This window comes from Pseudoliparis swirei, chromosome 13, assembly GCF_029220125.1.
Source record: "Pseudoliparis swirei isolate HS2019 ecotype Mariana Trench chromosome 13, NWPU_hadal_v1, whole genome shotgun sequence".
Lineage (NCBI taxonomy): Eukaryota > Metazoa > Chordata > Actinopteri > Perciformes > Liparidae > Pseudoliparis > Pseudoliparis swirei.
Genome location: NC_079400.1, coordinates 16,025,480 through 16,053,378, shown reverse-complemented (window position 1 = coordinate 16,053,378; position 27,899 = coordinate 16,025,480). Strand labels below are relative to the sequence as shown.

The 27,899-nt window shown below is 41.7% G+C and overlaps 2 protein-coding genes across 9 annotated transcripts in view; one reads left to right on the top strand and one right to left on the bottom strand.

Annotated features, from left to right (window-relative positions):
- Positions 1–964: 964 nt before the first annotated feature.
- dhrs7cb (dehydrogenase/reductase (SDR family) member 7Cb) lies at positions 965–6,421 on the bottom strand. Its single transcript, XM_056430339.1, has 7 exons — positions 6,313–6,421; positions 5,053–5,209; positions 3,538–3,650; positions 2,690–2,900; positions 2,520–2,612; positions 1,782–1,943; positions 965–1,622 (listed from the first exon to the last, which is right to left on the bottom strand). The coding sequence occupies exons 2-7, from the start codon at positions 5,204–5,206 to the stop codon at positions 1,423–1,425; spliced, it is 933 nt and encodes a 310-aa protein (XP_056286314.1). The 5' UTR covers positions 5,207–5,209; positions 6,313–6,421; the 3' UTR covers positions 965–1,422.
- Positions 6,422–7,465: 1,044 nt separating this feature from the next.
- LOC130203884 (myosin phosphatase Rho-interacting protein-like) overlaps positions 7,466–27,899 on the top strand; it is a 66,978-nt gene continuing 46,544 nt past the window's right edge. For 3 of the 8 annotated variants that reach the window (XM_056430331.1, XM_056430330.1, XM_056430329.1), the window contains exons 1-3: positions 7,469–8,370; positions 16,898–16,975; positions 18,914–18,979. In XM_056430331.1, the coding sequence (XP_056286306.1) occupies positions 8,248–8,370; positions 16,898–16,975; positions 18,914–18,979 (267 nt within the window). In that variant the 5' untranslated portion in view covers positions 7,469–8,247. Of the gene's footprint in view, positions 8,371–16,897; positions 16,995–18,913; positions 18,980–24,990; positions 25,064–27,899 lie in introns of those variants that run through there. The other 5 variants (XM_056430338.1, XM_056430337.1, XM_056430336.1 and 2 more) reach the window with 4 other exon arrangements.

Below are 27,899 nucleotides of genomic sequence, written 5' to 3'. Positions count from 1 at the left end.
TGCCCTTGCACATTCCTGCTGAGCATTGCCACTTTCATTTCACTGCACACCCTGTGTGTGTATGTGACAAATAAAACATCTTGAATCTTGAATCTTGAACAGGGTTTGATTTCATGAAAGTCTGAAGGAATATAATTCAACTAAATCACCACAAACTAATTGCCGGAACCTGAAGCCAGACTGTAACGGCTTCCGGGCCGTCACCCGTGGGTTTCCCCCCAAAGCACCAAGGATTCGCCAACAACAAGAGTTATTCGGGAACATGCTTTATTCAATTCGCACTTCACTCAGCAGATCGCACGACGGCGCCTCTGCTCACTCTCTCCACTCCACTCTCAACTGCTCCTTTTATGAGAGCCGCGTCGGCTGCCAGCTGGCTGACTATTCCCCCCCCCCCGTGAGAGCTTGGGCGGGAGAGGGGGCTCTGGGGGACCGGGCTCAGGACGAGGGGGCTCTGGGTCGGCCGGGACGGGGGCACGGGGAGCTGAAGCCCGCCGGGACGGGGAACGGGGAACTGGGACCGGCCGGGATGGAGACGGGGCAGGGGTAACTGGCACCGCCGCCGGGACGCAGGAATCAGGGGTCGGCAGCGGCGACGGGTCCCGGGGAACATGGGCCATCGGCAGCGCCGACGGGTCCTGGGGATCGGGGGTCGGCTGCAGCGGCGATGGGTCCCGGGGATCAGGGTTCGGCGACGGGTCACCGGGGTCAGGATTCGGCCGCAGCGGCGACGGGTCCCGGGGAGCAGGGGCCAGCCACAACTGCTCGAGGACGCACGTCTGCCTTGCAGCCAGGTCCTGGAGGCCCTCAAGGAGCTGGCGGTTAGCCCCAATCCACTCCATTGCTGGTCTGGCTCTTCTCCTTCCATCTGCTTTTTTCCAGGGGGCCCCAAGTTGGGCTCCAGTGTAACGGCTGTCACCTGTGAGTTTCCCCCCAAAGCACCGAGGAGTCGCCAACAACGAGGTATTCGGGAACATGCTTTATTCAATTCGCACTTCACTCAGCAGATCGCACGACGGCGCCTCTGCTCACTCTCTCCACTCCGCTCTCAACTGCTCGTTTTATGAGAGCCGCGTCGGCTGCCAGCTGATTGCCAATCAGCCAGAGCAGCTGGCTGACTACCAATCAGCCAGCAGCCGAGGCCTAATTGGAGACCCCACCCCCACAGCTGCCACACAGACCTCTAAGGGGCCTGGGCTTGGTAAAGGCTGGATCAAGTGGTGATCCAGCCTTTACCAACACATAAGCACATACTCGTACATTTCTACCTTTACAAGCTTTAGTTCATATCTCTTGATGATTCCATTTCTGATTTTTTCCAACTGCATCTATATATGTATGTGTACAGATTGTAAAGCCCTCTGAGGCAAAATTGAAATTAGTGATTTTGGGCTAGACAAAATAAACAGAATTGAATTTAATCTACTCATCCACGACCAAGTCCTTCACTCCAGCAGCCAGCACAGCAAATAGGAAGGAGGGGAGGAGGGAACGTAGGTAGAGGGCCACCCTGGGGATAGGGTGGGCCAGCACGACCTCCTTCCTCTTGCTGTTCACCGTTTGCATAATCTCATTGGCCAGGGCTGATGGGCACACACCATGGGTCAACTGGCTGGTGATAACTGTGGATGAACACATACATTCACTCACCATACTGCAAAGAAAAGTTATTCGAAAGACTAAGAAAATAGACCTCAAAACTCTGAACTATTTCCTACAAACTGCAGCTTCTTCATAACCATCAACTTGTCAGTCACTTCAATACCATTTATTTTACTCACATGCAGCTAGGGTGTTTTTTTTAGGGGTGTCCCCTTTCACAGGCGGCGGCTCCATGGGGTTGATAAAAGTATGACTGATGGTGCTGACAACTATCCCGTACTCCTCCACTTCAGCACGGAGGCAGTCGAAGAATGCCTGCGCCGCATGCTTCGATGCAGCATCTGAAAGGTGTTGTCACACACAAACGCACACACACACAAACCGAGACATACACAAACATCACAAACAACACACACAAGAGGCGTGATACGGTTGTAAAGAAATCTCATTCCACACATAATAGAGGACATACTGTAATGGTTTCTGTCTTATCACAGCTCACAGGAAGACTTCTGTTGCATCACACTGTGAGGACACATCTACATGTTTGAAACATGTTGTGATGTTGACTTCAGAGAGTTGTTGTTTCTCTTTTTTAGTCCACCTTCAATGATATGCAATGTGTGGACAAAATAATAGATACACGTGTTCGGAAAACACAATACAGTTCAATGCCATCACAAACTACATCCTCCAATACACACCATCAGTTAACACCTCTAGAAATCAATTTCAACACAAACAGAACTCATAGACTAAATTTTAGCAATAGTTCTACTTGAGTACAGAATTGGCTGCTCTACTCTCGTCTAATGGCTATCAACTGTAAAAGGAAGGAGTGTAAATATGTTTTTGTGATTCCAGTGAACGAACCCTTTCAATTGAGAACAGCTCACAGACTTTTGTTGGCAACTCACATGAACTTCTGAATGGGACAGCCAGTCTTCCCTGGATGCTGTTGATCAGCACAATGTGCCCCGATCTTCTTGATATCATCGTTGGAAGAACACCTGCGACATTATTTGGACATATTAGCGTTAGATAAAAATAAAAAAAACAGAGAAATAGTAGCGGGAGTCCAGCCCACCTTTGGCCAGAGTGCAGGGGCCGAAGTAGTTAATGTCCATGACGTTTCTATCCAGTTGGAGGGAGACACTTTGCACCGGGGACTTCAGCTTCATGCTGCTGTTACAGATCAACATATCCACACAGCCATAACACTCCACCAACTCAGCCACCACTTCCTCCATGCTGTCCATATCGCTGAAGTCCAGTATCACCAACTTTGGGGCAAACGTCTAGTGAGACACAAGACTGTATTAGTTTGCTCTGCTATATGTCCTCTAGCCTCAATCTGAGTGTGTGTTGTTGCCACCATGACAAAAACACACACACTGAGTTTCTAGTTAGAATGAGAGTATTGGACGGCAGTTGGGGGAGGCAGAATGGGGGAAGTAATTTCTGCTGTCACAATACAGTTGTTTTCAGGTTACTGTAACATTAATGATGTTTATTGGACTAAATACAAAATGATTACACTATCCTGTGTATAGAAGAGTGTGCAGGATATCCTGCTATTGTGTTGACAAAAGGAGGAAGCGGTGAGGCGGGGGATGGCGACAGAGCAGAGGGTTATGATCTAAATGAAGACAGGACTATTCATGTCATGTCACTGTCCTGTATTCATTCTTAATGGCTAATTGAGGGATCTTTACAAAAAAGATTGTGTCACTGTGCTGCCAAAGTGTCCAGTGTATACTCATTTAGACAGGAGATAGTGTTTACTGGAGTAGCCATAGTGAAAGATTGGTTTCTCAGCACAAAAAAGAGTAATGGATTCAGTTTACAAGGGTTTAATCAGTCTGGCATGTTAACGATATTTTAAACTGAAATGAATGTCAGCATGTTCCATTTGTACTTGTTTCCTTTCCTCACCTCTCTGGGGTCAGCATCGTCAGTCAGATAGTTATACAGAGATTCCAGCTTATCCCAGCTACTCCCACAGAGTATCAGCCTGGCACCGCCCTTATGGAAAAGATGGGCGCACTCTGAACAGAAAGAAAAAGTAATTAATTTAATTTAAAGGAATACTTTTTTACTTTAATAGCTTGATGAGACGATTGTCATGCCATGTCTGTATGCTTAATATGAAGCTTGAACTTTACATATAGACCAAAAACATGTGGGGTAATGTGTCAGACTACTTCGTGGGCGGCCTCCGGGACTTCCTGCAGTCTTGTTGTCACAGTGACTGCTTCCGAGCAGGAAGTATAGGGCACATAACTGATCGGCATTGCTAGGCAACCAGCCAAGACTCCAGAAAATCCCTGCTTTCATCTAGGAAGTAACGGCATGTAAACGCCTAAAATTGTTGTTTTTGACATCGACGTCTCTTTGGTTTTGCATTTTTTACTTCGACTTAAGAAAATGTATTCCACTTATATTATTAAGACGGATGTTTGAGGCTTCCCATCCCTCCAGCAGGATGGATAAACTTAATAAAAAGGAGAATATTGCATACATTCCTTTATGTGTTTAAAATGATCAAATAAATTCTCTGAAAATCATTCTTTGATCCAATAAATCGCCTTCATTTCTCTTCATTTATATAGAATGAGTCAAATGCATGTGATGCATGACAAGATATGCCATTGATTTACACCATCTCAACTAGATTTGGCTTTTACAGTCTGGCGTTAAAGTGGTTTGGTTTTTCTCGATGACTTTTTAAATGATGAAATGTTCGTATCATACCAGGACCACAGTTCACAAAGTCTGCACACTTACAGTATACAACTGATAAAACCAAAGCTGCCTGGGAAATGGATATCAAAAAAACTATTCCGCAAGTTTGGGAAGATTTAATTTAATATACTGTATACACTCTTCCTCGTTCTGTATTCGATATAGTCGAATCTAATTGAAAATATTACAGTGGTCACATCACTCCATTGACCACGATAAATGTTCATGCCAAAAATGCCCTTAATGTAAGTACTCCCCAGTTTTTCCAGGGTCGTCATGTCCGTCGGTTTTTAATTCCCTAGAGTTTTTATATCTTTGTTTTTCCACTTTTGAATGTAACTGTCAACCATAACGATGGTCCCCTCGAAAAAGTGTGGGGGGTTAAACCTGTTTTATGTCTATGAAAGCATTCAGATTTCTGTTTTGTTGGGATGCAAAACATAAATAATGTTGTAATTGCCACTATTGCCACGATCATGCAGTTCAAAACAACATATGCTGAATTGACTCAGAAGCTATTATTTTTAGTCAAGGCTAAAATACAAGAATCATCAAATGGCACATATACAAGATCTGAATAAGCACAAGTTGTTTGTTCCTTTGCAGGATTCTAAGTCTAGTGAAAGTGACTTTGCCTCTAAAACATCCTGCAGACAGACATGGTGAAAAAGTTAAATATTACAAAACACAAGTGGGATTATTTACCTGTTCCCACCCCGGACACAGCATCAGTGATCACCACCACTTTGTTTCGCACTAAGGACTTGGACATGAAGTGCATGACTTTATTGTAGATGTAGTATAACCCCGCCGCCACGACAATCACCAGGGGCAACACCATCACCGAGGGCAGGGCCATGTTCTGTAGATTAGAGGATTCAGGATCAGTGCAAGCAAGAGCTACACCCCTACTAACCTGCATTAGAAGAGCCAGCAGTCGAGATCAGGGGAGCTCATTTGTGGTGTAAACTAATACAGTGTCAATAACAAAAGAGAACACATGCAGAACACATCGCAACGATGTGAGAGCTAAAAAGCCATTCTTTAAATGTGTTACTAAATCTATAACTTTTGCATTTGGTATTGTTTCAATTGTGGTCACCAGTAATGGATGATGGGCTTTATGTATCAGGACTCATCTTATCAGTGTACTTCAGGAAAACACTATGTGTTCCTAATGATTTGTCAGAGGCAATCTTGTGTGAGACAGTAACCTTCCTCAATCTGTCTCAGCACTATGAAAGGAGTAAACATCAGGCTTAACAATGTAATACTCTCTCTTCCTGTCTGTACTGGGAGGAGGGATATCTGACAAGAACACAGATAAACTTTCAACGTATAACTGCTGAAATGGTATTTTCTGACAGTTTGGGAAATAGGTGTATGTGCTATCCTGGCTAGAATTAGATGAGAAGATTAAGAGTATTGCTCTTCTCTTCTACAGTTACTCTTAGCAAGAAAGTGGATAAGCATTTCACGAACTATTACTCTAAAGTGGACAACATGCTAAAGCCAGTAACATGTAAATTACTACATAGTACACAGTCATTAATACTTTTCAACATAAAGATACTTGCAGACCAATGTATCTGATCTACCCAGTATGTATACCTGTTTTTATATTGATTGTGACAACCTTGTGAACACACTTACCATGTAAAATGAGTTTGAAGAGAGCAGCTAAATATATTCTGGTCATGCTGCCACCACTATGTGACCTACAGGATATTGTCACAGGATACCCCAAGTGCAACTGAAGAGGCTCACATTCATAAGCAATGGATGACCTTACTTGCCCTGCTTCACTCAGGAAAATGCATTAAAATAAGCTGTAATCCACATACAAAGTTGTATTTATGATGACTCCTAAAACCCAGCTCTGCCCCATATTTGGTTAGTCATCTTGCAACTGGCACATACGAATAGACAAACACACACACACACACACACACACACAACACACACCTGTAATCTGTGTTATTCTTGGTTCCTTTACAGCAGGACTGGCTCGTTTTTCCCAGATTGAGTTAACAGGCCCTTCTCCGTCTATGTCTCTTGTCCATTCACACAGCTCTGTTCCTCTTTCTGTCTGTCCTGTTGCTCTCCACTGGAACCTGCTGCTTATAATAGCCTCTGCTTCACTTATACCACATATGTGGTATCTGAGGCATGTCCTCTTGTTGCCAACATGAAGCTATGGACGAAAAGTGAGTCTCAGTTGTATTAAGGAGCAAGTCTGGTGCTGCTCTTCGAGTTAGTAAAGTTTTCCAACTAAAAAATTACTCTCTTATCAATAAAGATTGAATGCAGAAATCACTTTATTAAAGCACTTCACTACTACTTTTTCTGACTCACTATTGTTTCTATTTGGTTGGGTAACTCTATAATGCTGACAGACAGAGAGACAGAGAGACAGACAGACAGACAGACATACATACATATATAAACACTTGGCAGGTAAAATAATAGTACCTATTCTATGGTAGCTCCTGCTCCAGTAGTTGTCTTCAGGACCACGTTTGTCTCACACATAATGTGAAAACATTGTACTTTTTACTCCACTACATGTATCTGATATAGTAAGCAGATTCCGATTTTACATAACTATCATACGTATCATTGAGTTGGCATTGTCATAGTTTTTTACAAAATATAAAATAGTGATCAGAAATTCCTCCTTAAATTAACCAGTTATAGGACATATGTCACAACCTATATGTAGATATATGAAATGCATGAATTTGTGCATAATTAATAGGCTACTTTTACTTCAAGCACATTTATATAAATATGTAAATACTTCTATAATTAACATTTTGAATGCACCACTTATTGTAATGAAGTGGCTGTATTATATATTGTTGTGTATACTTCGTTCAACTCTGTTTGTTGACTTCGATTCTTTAATGAGCATTTTATTGAGTATTTCAGTTGGTATTGTTTATCTTACTTTACATTTACGAGGTTATCTAATCAAGTTCCACAATGGTAATGTCATGACAATCTCAGTAACTGTGCTCTCGCTGTGGGCGGCGCCAGTGAGCAGTCATCGCGAGATTCCGTAGAATTCCAGGAGCTCTCTGCGCCCCCATCGTTCTGTTGGGAATGAAGAAAATACACCTATTGCTGCTAACCAGGCTAGTTATAGAACAAACCCCTAAATACCCATTTTGCCCTCTGTGACTGGCAAAAAGGTCCCTTCCATGCATGCAACGTCTCTACCTGGAAAAAAATCACTGGAACCGTTCTAAGTTTACGACCATCTCTTTTTTTTAAAGTCATGTTAAAGACGCTAGCCTGTAGAAGATTCCATTAGCTAGCCTATCTGCGAGTTAGCTAACGGGGCTAACCAGAGCGCTGGACCAACTTTGCATGGGCTGCTTGCTGCGCCTGGGAGAGTCGCTCGCTGTCTGAATGCAAGCTCACGTTTGGGTTGGGTCCTTCACATGGGAGTCTGTTGATGCTTAATGTAGCTCGAAGGCGATAACTGCACATTTACTTTTTGTGGCGTACACCATCACGTTATTGATTTGAAAAACACATTGGCAAGCTAACAGGATATTAGCCACCTTTCTCGACACTCCGCTTTGTGGTCGCAGGCCATGAACTGAAACGCATTCATCACGGACTGAGTGATGAGAAGGCTGGCTTGATGGCAGTTCATTATTTATTGGGACGTAGCAATTGGATACAACTAAACAGACAAAAGAAGCTTTTGATTCGAACCTCGATCCCGAACAATTCAGTTTCTGTTCGCTCTTTGTAATTGAAAATGGATCGAAGTGCTGGAGCTTTTTCGAAGTTGAAATAGAACACAGAACACAGCGGGTTTAACGCCACTCCACTGTTGATCCAAATCCTGCAGAGACATTACCTGGAGTTAAAAGGTGGGGACATATAATGTTTGCCGCGAAAGAAAACCCCTGTAGGAAATTCCAGGCTAACTTCTTCAACAAAAGTAAATGTCAGAACTGCTTTAAACCCCGAGAGTTGCATCTATTGACGGACCAGGACTTGACCCAGGTAAGCAAGAACAACATTAGTCAAACTAATAACATGTATATTCTCCAGTGTATTTAATATATGAAAGTCTCTTAATTGCCTGCATACTAAAATAGTAATTGTCAATATATGTTGCTCTTGAAGTATAGAATGAAATCGTATGTTTTCTTTAAAAGGTTAACAACAGCCCTCCTGTTGAGTTGTATATCTAAGTTTGGTTGTGATGTGACGCAGGATGTGCATTACATATGTGTGTGCGGTAATGCCAATCTTTAAGTACTTGATAGGCCGTTGAAGCTCTGATGTAGAGACACTTTGGTGTCTTCGCTTTCATTTGGCTGACCAAGAGTGGTGAAAGGGAATTTCTGTTGATTCCTTCTAATTGCAATGGCTACATTTGCCTGCCAAGTTGGTCTCTTTGATGCTTATGCAAGTCTCAGCTGTTGTTTATCTATAGTTGTGTGTTGTTAGTGTGCACCTCTGGCAGACTAGTGAGCACTATGTAGAAGCTACTAGGGACTTGAATGAAGAACAAAGGTGTGTGAACTGAAGTAAAGATGAAGAGTAGCTCCATTTAGCTGTGGGGATTCTATTATCGGCATGTTTTCTGAGTCTCTGTTTTTGTCCCTCAGATCATTAGTTTAGTCTCTCTTGTATACTGTAATTGATCCAAGACATGAGGCCCAGATGGGCACTTGAACACTGCAAAAGAGCCAAACAGAAACGTCAGCATCCTCTTTTCCTCTGCAACTGTGTGGAGACACACTTACTCTCTTTTACAAAAGTGTGTGTTGCTAGCTGCATGTTTGTTTTAGGGTTTAACCCTTCATATGTGAGACTCCTGTGTCAGAACAGACAGTTTAAGGTTACATCATTTCCTCTAATCTCCCTGCGACCTGGCCCACTTGCTCTTCCACAGCCCATATGAGAGGCTTACTGTCCTGGCCTTGATATGCAATACATATACATACATACAAAAGTCTGACTTTTATTTTTATAAACTCTTCCTTGGTACAGTAAAATGTTTTAATGTTAGCATAATTTAAGCTAAATTTCAGAAACGATCTATAAAGATACAAAATCAGTTCATTGTTTACTTTTATATGTTAGTGTATGATTTGTCGTCATCTAATTTTGAAAAACGGATGTTGTTTCACGTGGTTCTTTCCGATAACTTTGCAAAACCGGATGTTGTGTCACGTAAATCCTTCCGCTAACTTTATCAAAACCCTCGCGTGCTCCCGATCGAATGCGTTTACCGTCAACATCAGTCTATAGGTGCACAGACATGTAAGTGTCGGCTGAGTTGACCCAGTGATTCAACTCGGGGGGACAGAGACGCCGCTCGGTGCGTGAGGATCCCCCCGTGGACCTCTGCACTCTGCCGGCCCTCGCCAGGCGCATTTACTCCGTTGCGATGCGCCGCGATTGAAACGTCTCTGATCGTTCTCACAGATTTTATGTCATCTGATCGGCCAAGTTTGATCGGCCGTTTTGAGAACGCCGATTAAAACCGGTAATGGGAATATCGGCCGATATGGATCGGCGCCGATCAGATCCATGGGGTCAAAATGATCACAAGAACGGTGAACACAAATCCTAGAAGCACACGGGGGGCCTAGTGAATGACCTGCAGAGAGCTGGGACCAACGTAACCACGGCTACCATCAGTAACACACTACGCCGCCATGGACTCAAACCCTGCAGTGCCAGACGTGTCAAGGCCTGTCTGAAGTTTGCTAGAGAGCATTTGGATGATCCAGAAGAGGATTGGGAGAGTGTCTTTTGGTCAGATGAAACAAAAATAGAACTTTTTGGTAAAAACTCAACTCGCTGTGTTTGGAGGAGAAAGAATGCTGAGTTGCATCCAAAGAACACCATACCTACAGTGAAGCATGGGGGTGGAAACATTATGCTTTGGGGCTGATTTTCTGCAAGGGGACCAGGACGACTGATCCGTGTAAAGGGAAGAATAAATGGGGCCATGTATCGTGAGATATTGAGTGAAAACCTCCTTCCATCAGCAAGGGCCTTGAAGATGAAACGTGGCTGGGTCCTTCAGCATGACAGTGATCCCAAACGCACCGCCCGGGCAGCGAAGGAGTGGCTTCGGAAGAAGCATTTCAAGGTCCTGGAGTGGCCTAGCCAGTCTCCAGATCTCAACCCCATAGAAAATCTGTGGAGGGAGTTGAAAGTCTGTGTTGCCCAGCGACAGCCCCAAAACATCACTGCTCTAGAGGAGATCTGCATGGAGGAATGGGTCAAAATACCTGCAACAGTGTGTGGAAAGCTTGTGAAGACTTACAGAAAACGTTTGACCTGTCATTGCCAACAAAGGGTAGATAACAAAGTATTGAGATGAACTTTTGTTATTGACCAAATACTTATTTGTCACCATAATTTGCAAATAAATAATTTCAAAATCAGACAATGTGATTTTCTGGATTTTTCTCATTTTGTCTCATAGTTGAGGTTTACCAATGATGCAAATTACAGGCCTCTCTCATCTTTTTAAGTGGGAGAACTTGCACAATTGGTGGCTGACTAAATACTCCCCCCCCCCACTGTATCTGTGTGTGTGTATATGAAAAAATATATATATTAGGGCTGTGAAACGATTACAATTTTTAATCGGGTTAATCACAGGTTTTTGTGGATTAATCATGATTAATCACATTACCGATATTCTCGGTATATTTTGTGAGAACATAGAGATTTATGACAAAAGACGGATATATACATTTATACATTCTTCTATACAATGGTGCTGCAACTCAGCAGTTATTTAGCAGTTTTCTTCGATATGGAACATTAATACATCTTCATCCTAAACAGAATGTTTAACCCTCCTGTTACCTTTCGGGTCAATTTGACCCCATTCAATGTTTAATGTCGGTGTTCTTTGGGGTCAATTTGACCCCAGGCTGTTTTTCACTGTGTCAAACATATCAGAAATATCAACTTTTTTATTTATTTAAAGGGCTATTTAGGTAGTCAACAAACAAACATAAAGTACCTCACACTTAAACTTGGGAAGCAATATTAATTCTAATAATTTTCTGGAGGTTTTAATTGCTGGGGTCAAATTGACCCCGAGGGTAAAATATGTTCGTAAATGTAAAGGTAACAGGAGGGGTAAACAGAGCATTTTTCTCTTGTTTGTCAACCATTAACTCCACCATGATACAATCTAAAGGTGGACAGATTGACAAGTGACTTTTTTTTTGCTCGGTCCCGATGCGCGCGCACGGAGCTCTATGGCGCGCTAGATGGAGATCGATAAGTGTTAACGCAACGCGTAGAGACAGAAATGACATGCTGCTGTGGAGATACGATCAACAACAGACGTTTAGTTTAATAAAAGAACAAAGACGTGCTATAGAGAACATGTCAGGGGGCGGGCCAATCTTTTTAATGTCATGCGATCTACCAACACTACGCCGCGATCGACTGGCAGGTCGCGATCGACGTGTTGAGACCCCTGATCTACAGGAAGTAAAAGTCGTAACAAGGTTTCCGTAGGTGAACCTGCGGAAGGATCATTACCGATGAACAGACCGTCTGCATGAGAGCGGACAGAGTTCAGATTGAAGTGGTGTATTGGAAGCTCATTTTGCAAGTGACTTATTTCGTCCCGACGACCAACAACAGACGGATTGGAAGCTCATTCTGCGCATGCGTTAAATGCGTTAAAAAAAAAAAACTAGTTAAACCTGTAATTGGATTAACTGAGTTAACGCGTTATTTTTCACAGCACTAATATATATATCTCACATACATACATATATATATATATTTTTATACACCACATAAACACTGGATAAATTCCTGCTGTGCTAATTGTTGTGTGATTTGCCGAATTATGTCTATTCAGCACACACCTAAAATAAGTAAGTGATAATTTCAGTGCACACTGTAAACATCCCGTAACACAAAATATTCATCATTGTTATACAAATATTTAGATAAGCCCTTGTTTTTTCAACACATATTCTATCATTGTCGTTTCCTTCCTTGCTGAGGCACTGTCTTTCTTTTTTAATTCAATTCAGTTTATTTGTATAGCCCAATTTCACAAATTACAAATTTGTCTCGGAGTGCTTTACAATCTACACATAGACATCCCTGCCCCAAAACCTCACATCGGATCAGGAAAAACTCCCAAAAAACCCTTCAGGGGAAAAAAAGGGAAGAAACCTTCAGGAGAGCAACAGAGGGGGATCCCTCTCCAGGATGGACAGGTGCAATAGATGTAATGTGTACAGATGTTTTACACATTATTATACTCTTTGCGTCCTCGTATACTTGGATTAGTAGCTGCGTAATTTCAGAATCAGTTAATGAGTTATCCACCTTGTTGTCTGTTCAAGAAAGACGTGAACTTGCATTTATCCATATTACTCACACATGGCTAACCTACTTTCCCCTCCATGGCCAACATGATGTCTATTCCAGGATTAATCCAACTTTTCTCACCTGAATTTGTTCTAACTCTGTAAAACATCCATTATATAGGCTTTAAAAGACAACAACAATTAAAGCAGTTCATTTATCAATGCATTGGCCACATGTATTAGATAACTATACAATCAGGGGCCTGTCATCCTCATCAATGTATGTCTTCATTAAAACATCTGACTATAAATACTGAGTGTCCTAGCTTCCAAGTTTTTTTGTGAGCTCCTTTACGACTGTCTCAGTGGTGAGCAAGGTCATCCTTCAATCAGACCATCGGCAGTTCGATCCCCTGCTCCACTTGTCCATGTCAATGTGTCCTTGGGCAAGACACTTAACTTCACATTGCTCCCGCAGGCTGTTCCTGCGGTGTATGAATGGTTAGTTAGAGTCCTGATGGGCAGGTGGCACATTGCATGGTAGCTCCTGTCATCAGTATGTGAATGGTTGAATGATGATGGGTAGTGCTAACGTGTTTTGAGTGGTCAGAAGACTAGAAAAGAGATATACTTCATTTACTTTATTTTATACCTTCTACACTCCTGAATAAACACTTTGGAAATGTGAATGTTTCAGGCACCTCTGACTTATTTATATTTCGTCAGTCGTGGAATTATTTGGCTTTTTTACTTTTGGGGCTCTTCTCTCACAATAACTTCACCACATTCTCCATGATTAATCTCCAAGCAAACATAGTTCCTGAGATGGAGAATGAGTTGTTTTAATGATGTATAGTCTGCTGCTTTGAACAGAATAAGCTATTTGATAAATAATCATCAGTAATGTCGATATAATGACAGTGGACAAAGGCAAATAATAGAATAGCTAGAGGACTCTGTTAAATGTAATGAAGCTTTTAAAACCAGTGGAAAAATAACACTTGTGCCATATAAGCATAGTACGACATCCATAATCGAAGACTATATTTATTACCATATTGATATAATATCCACCGATTGGACTGAACCCACCACGGGACTATGGTGGCGTGCAGTGGCCTAACATGCTGTTGCACTCCACTCCACCAGGACCGGATCTGCTCAGGCCTCATTGGACTGACAGGCTTTGAGTGACACTTCAGGCACACCGCTGCTCCATTTTCAACATCCGGCGGGAGGGTTTATGAAAGAGTGCTGATAGGGGAGCAGCTTGCTAATGGTTAAACCATTAGAGCAGAGTGATTGCCATTCTTAATTGAGAGCAAAGAGCAGCAGTTTGCAGGAGTCTTTCTGCTGCCCAATGGCAGGAGAGTTTATGTTGATGTTCCATGTCTTAGTTGGACTGAGGGGGTTTGTAGTAGAACAAGTCCAGAAAGTGGGTGTAGATGTATCTAGTGTGTTTTGAGTGTGCAACCAGTCGGTCAATTAGTGTCTGTCATGGGCCTACTCATCTCATCTGCTGTGGGTAAACAGGAAAGAGAGGCGCTCATCAAACAGAGTTGGTTACACCAAAGGCTCACTTCCTTGTGGTGTGTGGTTGCTAAATGCACTGTGAGAATGGACGCAATATCTGGATCCCAGAAGTCTGTCTTGACTTTCTTATATCAGTCCTTCCAGGGCAAAATCCACAAGTCACTCAGTATTGTTCTACGTCACACTAGACCCGGCGCTGTTGACGGGGTCTCTATCTGAATACTAGAAGTTTGGAAGGCAGCACATGTTGTTCAATTATGGAGGAGCGGAGAGCCATCTCACCCAAACAACTATAGGCCAATATCTAAACTTTCAATTTAGTCAACATTTTGAAAGTTCGAGAAGTTCCCAATTGGTGGCTAGAGAGAAGATTTCGCGCAAATAGTGTGATATAATGCACTAATCACAAAAGATTATAGGGATTTTGCAGGTGAAATTAAACAGCAGAACCTGGGCTACAAGAATAGATAAACTATTTTACATGTTCAGATTCAGATTACATTTTATTGTTATTGCACAGAGTACAAGTACTGAGACAATAAAATGTATTGAGCATCTGACCAGAGTGCAAAACAGAAGCAGTAATAAAGTTCAATGGTGAATGAATACAATGTCGGACAATATAAATAATATAAACATATAGGGCTGCAACAACGAATCGCTAAAATCGATAAAAATCGATTATTAAAATAGTTGGCAACGAATTTCATTTTCGATTCGTTGTGTCGTGCGATTATTACGGCACTCAATAAGTCTCAGAATATAAAAAAAGTTGAGTTGAGCGGCGCAGGAGAAACAATAGCGGAGCGGAGGGAGAGGACAGAACGCTGCGTTGTGAGAGCCAATCAGCGGAAAATATGTTTCCACGGAGAAAGGCAGATAAGCCACGCCCCCTCACCGACGCGTATAACGCGCTTAACCCACAAATAGCCGGCTGAGTAAACTCTTCTCTTCTCTTCAGTCTGTTTGTGACAGGGTTCATACACATGCTGACCAGTGGATCTCCAGGACCTTTCCATAACTTTAAACCAAATTTCCATGATTAAACATTTTGTGAAAACTGTGTACATGAACAAGTGAGAAGATGTAGTATTTAAACTAACAATGAGAATTAAAAGGCATACAGTATATATTCCGTGTAAATTAACATTGAATATAAAAAATGTGCATTACTTTTTCAAAAATTGTGGGATTTTATTTTTTTATTATTACTTTTCTAGGCCTGGAAATAGCCATTTAAAAACTCCATGACTTTTCCAGGTTTTCCATGACCGTACGAACCCTGTTTTAAATAAAGGGTTGAAAATTACAGTTTTATTGTTTTTTTATCCGATTAATCGAAAAAATAATCAACAGATTAATCCTTTATCAAAATAATCGTTAGTTGCAGCCCTAATATATATATATATATATATAAATAAATGGGAAGGTGTCAGGTGTGTGGGGGTGGGGGTGCGGTTGGTGTGTGTGGGGCAGGGTTGTGGTGGTGATTTGGGCGTGGATGTTGGATGTTATCACAGTGGGGCAGAGTTAAGGATGTTGACAGCTGAGTGGAAGAAACTCCAAACACAACTCAAACAGCAACTAAATGAATGACCTATTATCAATATCTCAATAGGAGTCAAGCGCACTTGCAACGTTTCCGGACCTGCCGTTACGAAGCCTTATGCTAGACACACAACTGATGTCTCGAAAGAAAGCACAGTCCACAAATTCCCCACATATACAAATATTTTTCATTGTTTCTCCTAGGGTTACAGCTTCAGGGGGGGGATCAACAGACAGACCGACCGACACCAAACACCTATAGTTAGTGCTTTTTCCAAACTAAAGATAAGTTGGAAAGTTAACATTTAAAGACGCTCGACAATTTAATGCTGGTAGTGGATCGAAAATCAACATGGTTATCAACATGGTTATCAACATGGATATCAACATGGATATCAACATGGATAACAGTTTACAGGCGTTGCTGACCTTGTTGTTTTTACCTGTTATTGGAGTGATTAGCGATGGGCGTGTCAAGCAATGTTATAGAGCAGTCAAAGTATGCAACTTGAAGGAGGACTTTCCTTTTCTTATCATTGCCATAGTAAAGTTCACATAGAAACTGCAAATGAACAAAGGCATAAATTCACTTCAGTATGACAAAGACTTCAGCCACCAGTATGAGAATGGACAACAACAAACAGAGGAAACGAGAGAGACATGTGTTGACCAAATTACATGACTTATAATACAATAGTAACACTTTGATCTGCAACTGTGTATATGAGAGAAAACTGCAGGCAGCCTTCTAACGTAGTTTGAAAATGTAAACTTTTTAAATGTGTGTGTGTGTGGAAATATAGAGGAAGTATCAAGCATAACCAATCTACTTCCTGTTTACACTGACAGCCGCCCGTAAATGGTCATATGATATTCATTTACAGGCGTGTTTCTAAAGCGGTGATAAAACGGCCGTGTGAAAGTAGCATGAATGATAATTCTAAGCATTTATTTATTTTTGGCATGTCTTTTGTGTGAGATTTGTATATGAGATTCTACATCTCAGTAGGGTTTTCTTCGATAAATAAAGGTTAAGTTCAAATAAAAGCTCTGTGCCCCCTGCTCCCCTCCCTCCCATCCTCCTTGGCTCTGACACTCTTCCAGATTGAATGATTACTCATCTCTCTTTACAGGCTAAACCTATATATGGTGGATGGCTGTGCTTGGCCCCTGAGGGAACTGACTTTGACAATCCTATGCAGAGATCCCGGGTATGAGCATGCATCATAGGTGTGTGTGTGTGTATACACACACATGTATGTGTGTGTATATATATGTATGTGTATATATGTATGTGTGTATACTGTGTATATTTATATATATATGTGTATGTACAGTATGTGTATATATATGTACACTACCGTTCAAAAGTTTGGGATCACTTAGAAATGTCCTTATTTTTCAAAGAAAAGCATTGTTTTTTTCAATGAAGATAACATTAAATCAATCAGAAATACACTCTATACATTGTTAATGTGGTAAATGACTATTCTAGGTGGAAACGTCTGGTTTCTAATGAAATATCTCCATAGGTGTATAGAGGCCCATTTCCAGCAACTATCACTCCAGTGTTCTAATGGTACATTGTTTTTGCTAATCGCCTTAGAAAACCCTTGAAAACCCTTGTGCAATTATGTTAGCACAGCTGAAAACTGTTTTGCTGATGAGAGAAGCTATAAAACTGGCCTTCCTTTGAGCTAGTTGATTATCTGGAGCATCACATTTGTGGGTTCGATAACTCTCAAAATGGCCAGAGAAAAAGAACTTTCATGTGGAATTCGCCAGTCTATTCTTGTTCTTAGAAATGAAGGCTATTCCATGCGAGAAATTGCAAAGAAACTGAAAATTTCCTCCAGCGGTGTGTACTACTCCCTTCAGAGAACAGCACAAAAGGGCTCTAACCAGAGCAGAAAGAGAAGTGGGAGGCCCCGGTGCACAACTCGGCAAGAAGACAAGTACATTAGAGTCTCTAGTTTGAGAAATAGACGCCTCACAGGTCCTCAACTGGCAGCTTCTTTAAATGGTACCCGCAAAACGCCAGTGTCAGCGTCGACAGTGAAGAGGCGACTCCGGGATGCTGGCCTTCTAGGCAGAGTGGCAAAGAAAAAGCCATATCTGAGACTGGCCAATAAAAAAAAAAGATTGGTATGGGCAAAAGAACACAGGCATTGGACAGAGGAAGATTGGAAAAAGGTGTTATGGACAGATGAATCCAAGTTTGAGGTGTTTGGATCACACAGAAGAACATTTGTGAGATGCAGAACAGGTGAAAAGATGCTGGAAGAGTGCCTGACACCATCTGTCAAGCATGGTGGAGGTAATGTGATGGTCTGGGGCTGCTTTGGTGCTGGTAAAGTGGGAGATTTGTACCAGGTAAAGGGATTTTAAATAAGGAAGGCTATCACTCCATTTTGCAACGCCATGCCATACCCTGTGGGCAGCGCTTGATTGGAGCCAATTTCCTCCTCCAACAGGACAATGACCCAAAGCACACCTCAAATTGTGCAAGAACTATTTAGGGAAGAAGCAGGCAGCTGGTATGCTGTCTGTAATGGAGTGGCCAGCACAGTCACCAGATCTCAACCCCATTGAGCTGTTGTGGGAGCAGCTTGACCGTATGGTCCGCAAGAAGTGCCCATCAAGCCAATCCAACTTGTGGCAGGTGCTTCAGGAAGCGTGGGGTGAAATTTCAACAGATTTCCTCAACAAATTAACAGCTAGAATGCCAAAGGTCTGCAATGCTGTAATTGCTGCAAAAGGAGCATTCTTTGACGAAAGCAAAGTTTGAAGAAAAAAATTAATACTTCAAATACAAATAATTATTTCTAACCTTGTCAATGTCTTGACTATATTTTCTATACATTTTGCAACTCATTTGATAAATAAAAGTGTGAGTTTTCATGGAAAACACGAAATTGTCTGGGTGATCCCAAACTTTTGAACGGTAGTGTATGTCTATATATATGTGTGTGTGTATATATATATAAATGTATGTGTATATACATTTATGTATGTGTGTATATATATGTGTGTGTATATGTATGTGTGTATGTATATGTATGTATATATAAATATATATGTGTTTATGTATGTATTTAATATGTGTGTGTATATCAGGCTATCCTCAAAGCATGTTTTTATCCTGACAGAAATGGCAGAGGAGATTCTTTGTGCTGTACGAACATGGCTGTCTGCGCTTTGCCCTCGACGAATCGGTAAGTAATGCATCTTATCTACTGGTCAGTCCTCTTTTTTTTCTCCTTCTGCTGTATGATGTATAGAGCAGCTAGAGCCATCAATTAATGTTCAATGTAACAATAGGTTTAAGTTGGCTCTAGCTTTGAGCTGTCATAGTGGATGAGTGCTTTTATGCTGTGCTATATTGTGAGTTCAGTTACAATGTCCATTCAAGGATTGAGAACAGAATTCTATAATACACTATTTAAGTTGCCAGCAGTGATAAATGGGCCTCAGGACGCTGGTTGTCACAACACAGCATTTCTGTGAGCATCAGAAAATACACAGACGACTTAAACATTATTTTTAGCGTGGAGTGCGTGGCCCTGTACATTTTTACAATGTCCTGTGGTCAAGCATGTGGCCCTAAAGAGCACACTAATGATATGTAATGTTGCAGTACAGCAGGTTGAAACCACACCATGTACATTTCATGTAAATCGGATGACACCCTCTCAGATAAGGCTCACGTCTGTAGGAGCCGCCGTGACTGACTTAATATAGGCCTGTAGATGTCTTCAGACCTGGACCCAGCATGATAACTTTTTGGCAGATGAAACGCAGTCTGTGTACATTCCTAGGGTTAGGTTTAGGGCTGCAACTAACAACTAGAAAATGCATTTCCTGCTGAAAATGCGTTAGAATGCCAACATAATGCTAACTGAAATAAAAAAGACAACAGCTAAACATAGCAGAACATAGCAGAAAATAGTTGAAAATAGCTCAAAATAGCTGACAATTCTAAAAAAGGGAAAGCACAAAAACATTGACATGGGTCCTTCCTGCCTTGCCTTGCTTCCTTTCCTACCTTCCTTTCCTTACTTATTTTCCTACCTTCCTTTTCTCCTTTCCTTCCTTCTTTTTCTAGCTTCCTTGCCACCTTTCCTTTCTTCCCTTCTTGCCTAGCTTCCTACCTTCTTACCTTTCCTTCCTTTCTTTCCTATCTTCCTTTCCTCCCTTCCTTTCCTCCTTTTCTTCCTACCTTAATTTCCTCCTTTCCACCTTCCTTGCCACCTTTCCTTCCTTGCCTAGCTTCCTACCTTTCCTTCCTCCAGTCCTTGACTTTCCTTCCTTTCTTACCTCCTTTGCTTCCTTGCCTAGCTTAACTTCCTATCTTGCTTGCCTGCTTTCCTTCCTTTCCTTCCTTCCTTTCCTCCTTTCATTCATTCCATTCCTCTTTTCTTTTCTTCCTTACCTGATTTCTTACCTCTCTTGCCTCCTTTCCTACCTTCATTTCCTCCTTTCCTTCCTTTCCTCATTTCATTCCTTCCATCCTCTTTTCCTTTCTGCCTTGCCTGGTTTCTTACCTCTCTTGCCTCCTTTCCTTCCTTTCCTACCTTGATTTCCCCCTTTCCTTCCTTCCTTTCCTTTCCTACCTTCCTTCCCTTCTTTCCTTCCTTGCTGTCCTTCCTATCTTACCTCTATTCCATCTTTCCTTCTTTCCTACTTTTCCTTCCTTGCCTCCTTGCCTAGCTTCCTTCCTACCTTCCCTTCCTCCCCTTGCATTCTTTCCTTCCTTTCCTTTCTTACCTCCTTTACTTCTTTTCTACCTTTCCTTCCTCAATCTCTTTCTATATTTCCTTCCTTGCCTCCTTTCCTTCCTTTCTTTCTTACCTCCTTCCTTCCTTCCCTCCTTTTCTTCCTACCTTAATTTCCTCCTTTCCTTCCTTCCTTTTCATCTTCCTTGCCACCTTTCCTTCCTTCCCTCCCTCCTTGCCTAGCTTCCTACCTTTCCTTCCTCCAGTCCTTAACTTTCCTTCCTTTCTTACCTCCTTTCCTTCCTTGCCTAGCTTAACTTCCTACCTTGCTTGCCTGCTTTCCTTCCTTTCCTCCTTCCATTCATTCCATTCCTCTTTTCCTTTCTTCCTTGTCTGGTTTCTTGCCTCCTTTCCTACCTTGATTTCCCCCTTTCCTTCCTTCCTTTCCTACCTTCCTTCCCTTCTTTCCTTCCTTGCTGTCCTTCCTTTCTTACCTCCATTCCATCTTTCCTTCTTTCCTACTTTTCCTTCCTTGCCTCCTTGCCTAGCTTCCTTCCTACATTTCCTTCCTCCCCTTGCCTTCTTTCCTTCCTTCCTTCCTTCCCTCTTTTACTTCTTTTCTTCTTTCCTACCTTTCCTTCCTCAATCTCTTTCTATATTTCCTTCCTTGCCTCCTTTCCTTCCTTTCTATCTTACCTCCTTCCTTCCTTTCCTCTTCTTCCTACCTTATTTTCCTCCTTTCCTTCCTTCCTTTCCTAACTTCCTTTCCTCATTTCATTCATTCCATTCCTCTTTTCCTTTCTTCCTTGCCTGGTTTCTTACCTCTCTTGCCTCCTTTCCTTCCTTTCCTATCTTCATTTCCTCCTTTCCTTCCTTTCCTCATTTCATTCCTTCCATTCCTCTTTTCCTTTCTGCCTTGCCTGGTTTCTTACCTCTCTTGCCTCCTTTCCTTCCTTTCCTACCTTGATTTCCTCCTTTCCTACCTTCCTTCCCTTCTTTCCTTCCTTGCTGTCCTTCCTTTCTTACCTCCATTCCATCTTTCCTTCTTTCCTACTTTTCCTTCCTTGCCTCCTTGCCTAGCTTCCTTCCTCCCCTTGCATTCTTTCCTTCCTTTCTTACCTCCTTTACTTCCTTCCTTCTTTCCTACCTTCCCTTCCTCAATCTCTTTCTATATTTCCTTCCTTGCCTCCTTTCCTTCCTATCTTTCTTACCTCCTTCCTTCCTTTCCTCCATGCCTCCTTGCCTAGCTTCCTTCCTACCTTTCCTCCCTTCCTTCCTTGCATGCCTTCCTTCTCCATCTCTCCTCCGCAGCTAGGACCCCACTAGATATCATAAATGAGAATTGTGTGTGTGTCTTTGGTTGTCAAGCTGCACTAATGAGAACACCTTTGTGCTGCAAACATCAAAGGTTGCCATAGTGATCACTTCAAAGGGGAGACAGTTGCCAGGATTAACATGGAGTTAAAGCCAGGGAACTTCTATTAAACTATCTCAAAAAGTCAGATAACCATAGCTCCATTTATTTCCCCAATATTATTTGAGAGGAAGGATGACTTGATAAACAGATAGTGTGAATGGTGGGACTGTCGGGTAAGACATGTGTCTCTAGCGGCGATTTAGAAATCAGGTACGATTGTCTGTGAGAAATCTTTTTGGTGGAAAAGATGTAATGGTGCTCTATGGGGCAAAATGTGGACACGTGTACGACAAGCACACGATTCCCTACTACTGTACTAGATAATTAAGATAGTATTAAGATTTTAGAAGCTTTTAAAGTTGAAGACTTTTTCCATTGTGATCCCATTAAAAATAAAAACCATAACATATTTATAATTAAAGCTGCAAGCGGCGATGAACGGGTCCTCGTTCCTCCTTCGCACGTCGGGGGTGCCGGCCGGACGCCGGCCCCCTCGGCTGAGAGCGCATGCACGGCGTTCGGGCATTTGACCATTTGTCAAGCGACACAGATTTTTCTTTGCAAGTGGGTGGCGCTTTGACTGAGTGAAAAAAGGCTTGTTGATATCCATAGGTCGTGAATTCTATGAAGCATGAGAAGTTTGGAGCAGATTCGAGCGAGTCCAGTGTAGCCAGCCGGCGGCGCTGTGACAATTTGAACATATACGTGCATCATGTGTATCCACGTGAAGTCTAGACCTTGTCATGTAAATTACATGTGAATATGATGCTTTTTAGGCTGATTTGCTTTGGCCACTCGGTGGCGCTATGACTAAAATTTAAAATTAGCATATGGATGTCTTCAGGGTCAGTATGTTATGACATACGAGGAATATGGAGCAGATTGGATAATGTATGGCCGAGTTACATCAACTTACATGTTAATGGCGAATGGCGTTTCTTTGCCGGTCCGGAGAACGCACAAACTTTAATATTTTTAAAATCTTTCAAAGATTTCTCAAGACAAAGGTCTCAAGACTATACTGGCCTAGTTTGGAATGAATCGGGTTTAAGCTCTAGGAGGAGTTAACTGTTTAACAACCCCCCAAAACGTGAGCAAATAATGCAAAAAAGGCATATATTGAGGGATTGATTGTAGCGCCCCCTAATGTTCAAATATTCTGAAACAATTAGGGTACTTTAAGGGATGTCATGTGAACATAGCCTAGTAATTTGGTGAGGATTGGCCAAGTGATATGGAAGTTAGGTGTCTTTAAATATTAGGCCACACCCCTTGGATGTTCATTGGTCCATATTCTCTGAACGCAATGAGATATCAACAATCTTTTAAAGATTTTTGATTGCATTGAAACAATAATGAACCACAACAAGTCGTGTATGAATCGCAACTATCGTTTTGGAGGAGTTGAAAAGAATGTTTTTTACAAAATTCAAAATGGCGGAAAATCTAAGTGGGCGGAGCTTATGGTCATAATGTATTTTTTTTTTAGAGCAGGTCTAAGCGGACATGTATGATGAATTTCAAGGTAATCGGTCATCAGGGGCAAATAACGTAGCCCTTTGAACATAAAATACAGTGTAGGGGGCGCTATTGAGCCATATTGGCATTTCAAAGCTTTCAAATCATATCAGGTAACTACATCTTTGACTCTAAATGTGTGTGCTAAGTTTAGTTAGGTTTCGAGTATTTTTGGTCCCTCCAAAGCCCCTTCGTTGTTTGATGCAAATAATGGGTTGCCACGGCAACAGTGTTAGACGAAGCATAAAATGCTTTGTCTTCTGGCATCATGAAACTCAAACCGTCATGTGGAACAAATTTGATGTTGATCTGATTTACCTTCTAAGAGAAGGAAGCCAAAGTATAAACAATTTTTGTTCCAGTTACCAGTAGGTGGCGCTATGACGATTATTAAAAATTAGCATATGAATGTGTTAAGGCTCAGTATGTCATGATATATGAGAAATATGCAGTAGATTACATAATGTTTGGGCGAGTTACATCAACTTGGATTTTTATGGTGAATGGTGTTTTTTGATGTTCGACCCACCGCACAAAGTTTAATATTTTGTAAATCTTTCAAAGATTTTTCACGGCAAATGTCTCAAGATCATACTGGGCATATATGGAATGAATCGGGTGTAAGCTCTAGGAGGAGTTAACAGTTTTATAACTGCCCAAAACATGAAAAAAGGCTAAAAATGCAGATATTTAGGCATTAATTGCAGCGCCCCCTAATGTTCAAATATTATGAAAAAAATAAAGTAGTTTAAGGGATGCGATATGGACATAGGCTAGCAATTTGGTGAGGATAGGCCAAATAAGTTAGAAGTTGTGTGACTTCAAATATTAGGCCACACCCCTTAAATGTTTATTGGTCTATATTCTCTGAACGCAATAAGATATCAACAAGATTTTCTGTAGTTATGACATTGAACCAATAATGGACCCCAGACATTTTCGAATGAATCGGACAAAGCGTTTGTGATTTTTTTTTTTTTTTACAAAATTCAAAATGGCGGAAAATCTAAGTAGGCGCATTTGATGGCCACCATGAACTTATTTGTAGAGCAGGTCCAGGTGAACCTGTAAATAAAATTTCAAGTCAATCGGTCATTGTTGAAAAAAAGTATTAGCTTTCTACCTCAAGGGGGCGCTAGAGAGAGATTTCTATATACACAAATGCGAAACCTTGAAAATATCGGGATTTTCGCCAGTCTTGATATGCATGTCAAATTTGACAACTTGTGGAATATGATAAAGGCCTCAAAAGATCGATAGAGAAAATAATAATCATTTGAAAAACAATAGGTTCCTCTACGATGAAGTCGACGAGGACCCTAATAAGAACAGTTGAACAGTTAGAAATATGAATAGTCGTTCCCCTCGATTCCTGAAAAGACTACAAAATATATCATACAAAAAACTGTCATTTTCAACTCTTTATTCAAAACGGGGTTCATACGTCATGGATAACCTGAAAAAGTCATGGAATTTAAAAAGTTATTTCCAGGCCTGGAAAATTCCTGAAAAAATACATGTGTGTGTGTGTATATATATATTCCATTCCATTATCCATACCGCTTATCCTCATTAGAAGCTGACGCTACATATGGAGTGAGTACCAAACACCATCTCCCGGTACTCACCTGAGTAACTCACTGAAAAAGGTATGTGCACCCCTGTATATATATATATATTAGTGCTGTGAAAAATAACGCGTTAACGCGTTATGATTAAATTACAGGATTAATTAGTTAAATTTTTTTAACGCATGCGCAGAATGAGCTTCCAATACGTCTGTTGTTGGTCGTCTCGAACCAGCAGCATGTCATTCTGTCTCTACGTGTCGCGTTAACACTACTCCGATCTCCGTCTCGCGCGCCGCTGAGCTCCGATCCGGCGTGTGCGCGCACATCGGGACGAAAAAAAGTCACTTTCACTAATCTGGATGTTTCACTGAAGAAACAATTTATCATTCACAATATTAAATACCTCGCTGGCACTTTATAGGTAGGAGCCTCTTTGAAAACACAGCTCTGTGAAGTTTTGTCTTTAAAAAGAAGAAGAAAAAAACTTTTAATCGCGATTAATGAATTTCAAAATGTGCGATTAATTAGTTAAATTTTTTTAATCGATTGACAGCCCTAATATATATATCAGGCATGAGAATCCCTCACCTTTCGGCGAAATTCGCCGTTTTGAAACCAAAATAGGTGACTTACGTGAATCGTGTAGAACCGAAGAGTTTTTGTTTTGGGGTAGGGGGGGGGGGTCAATTGGCCGGCCGGCGTTTATGAGATTGGAGTGGGACGCGGAGAAACTGTGAAGTGATGCTCTTCGCAATAAAACATCTTTGATGGGACGTGTCGCGTCTCGGCCAATCAGCGTCAAGATGTCTTCAGCGTTTGGTGGTTTAGGTTAGCTTGAATGTTAGACGCTACTTCTGCTGCTGTCGCGCTGCGGTGGGCGATGCTAACAAAGTACCCGTCGTTAAGGCGATGTGATTTAGCATATTTTTAGTCTCAATACTTCATTAAAGAGCGATCAGGCGCACGCGCTGCTCCGTGTCAAGTTGTTTGCACGCGCGCAGCGCACAGCGAGGCGTTAAGTGGCCGAATTTTCGGCTTTAAAAATAAAAATAAAAAAAGATGCCAGAAGTGAAATGTTTAAGTTCAGTCTGTAAAGTTCTGTAACTCTACAGCTGCTCTTCCTGATGAACTCTGTATCATCTGGTCAGAGACTAACGGCCTCATAGTGGATCATCAATGCTATGATGGAACCATGTAGTTTCATTAATATCTTGCTGTATTAATACTAATATTACTGCTATTTGTTAAGTGTTGAAAAAGTTGGTAAAAAGTGAACCATACAGATATTTTATTTATTACTATTATAGATAAATATACCAGTATCGTATTTATGGTATACTGTTTTTATGGTATTGTATCATGATATCTATGGCAGGTATGGTATAGAAGATCGTGACAACCAGGTAGAGGCAGAACAGACTCGAGGAACAGACTCATGGCTCAGCAGAGCACAAGACTTGAAGACTTGTTCACGCCAACAACAAAAAAAGGAAGTTGGTTCATGAATGACCATATTATACACAATATTACTATTATTATAGTATTATAGGGCCCGATCACTGACTTAATGTCAGAATGGAGGACCTATAGATTATCATACAACGTCCAACATCGATGTTCGTGGAAGTCACCACCAGCACCCCAGCGCCTATCCTCCTCACCTTTTTCACCCCTGACCCGTTTTCATGCCTGATATATATATATATAGATGAAAAAATTCCAAAACAAATAAAGGGAAGAAACCTTCAGGAGAGCATCAGAGGAGGATCCCTCTCCAGGATGGACAGATGAATAGATGTCATGTGACCAGATGAAGAATAGTTGACATGTGTACAGAAGGAATCATTACAGAGTTACAACACATTCAATGAGTATGACAGAGTGTATGAATAGTTCATCATAGGCATAGACCACGATCCAGAAAGGGGTGGGCGAAGCAGGGCCATGACAGGAGGCCGGCCCACCGGGCAGGAGGCATCAGGCCCAGCCAGGTTCAATAAACCTTATGAGACGTGGAGTCACAAAGACTCTGGGGAGGAAGCAGAGTTAATAATGTGTGAGGGAGAGATGTACATTCATCCATAAGTAGAGAGAGAAGAGGAGATAGGTGCTCAGTGTATCCTAAAACGTCCCCCAGCAGCCTATCAGCCTATAGCAGCATCTCTAGGGGCAGGACCAGGTGAACCTGATTCAGGTCTAACTATAAGACTATCGAGAGGAAAGTCTTCAGTCTACTCTACATGAGGTGACTGTGTCTGCCTCCAGGACTGAAGGTGAAGCTGGTTCCATAAAAGAGGAGCTTGATAACTGAAGGCTCTGTTTCCCATCCTACTTTTTAAGATTCTAGAAACCACAAGTAGCCCCGCATTTAGTGAGGCAGCTCTCTAGTGGGGCAATATGGTACTAAAAGTTCTTTAAGATATGATGGAGCATCACCAATCAAGGCGTTGTCGCTGAGGAGAAGAATTTTAAATGTGATTTTTAAATTTTACAGGGAGCCAGTGCAGAGCAGCTAATACAGGAGTAATGTGATACCTTGTCTGAGTGCTAGTAAGTACACAAACTGCACCATTCTGGATCAACTGGAGGGACAGCAACAGCCAGATAGATTCACCAACGGCGGAGCATCTCAACACTGAGTGGCTTTCGCAACTCGGCGTTGGGAATTTTTTTTGCCAACGCTTAAATATTTCAACTTGAGGAGAATATTCTCAACTCGTAATTAGGGTCAAACATTTGCGTCCGTACATTTACTTTGCATGGGATCTACTTGCGGTGAAAAAATTCGCAAAGCTTTTGGTGTGAACACACATTTAGGGTTGCATTTCATATTTGGATCCAGGGCCGGTTCTAGCCCTTTGGTTGCCCTAGGTGAGATTGAGTTTTGTGCCCCCCCCCCCCATACACACACACA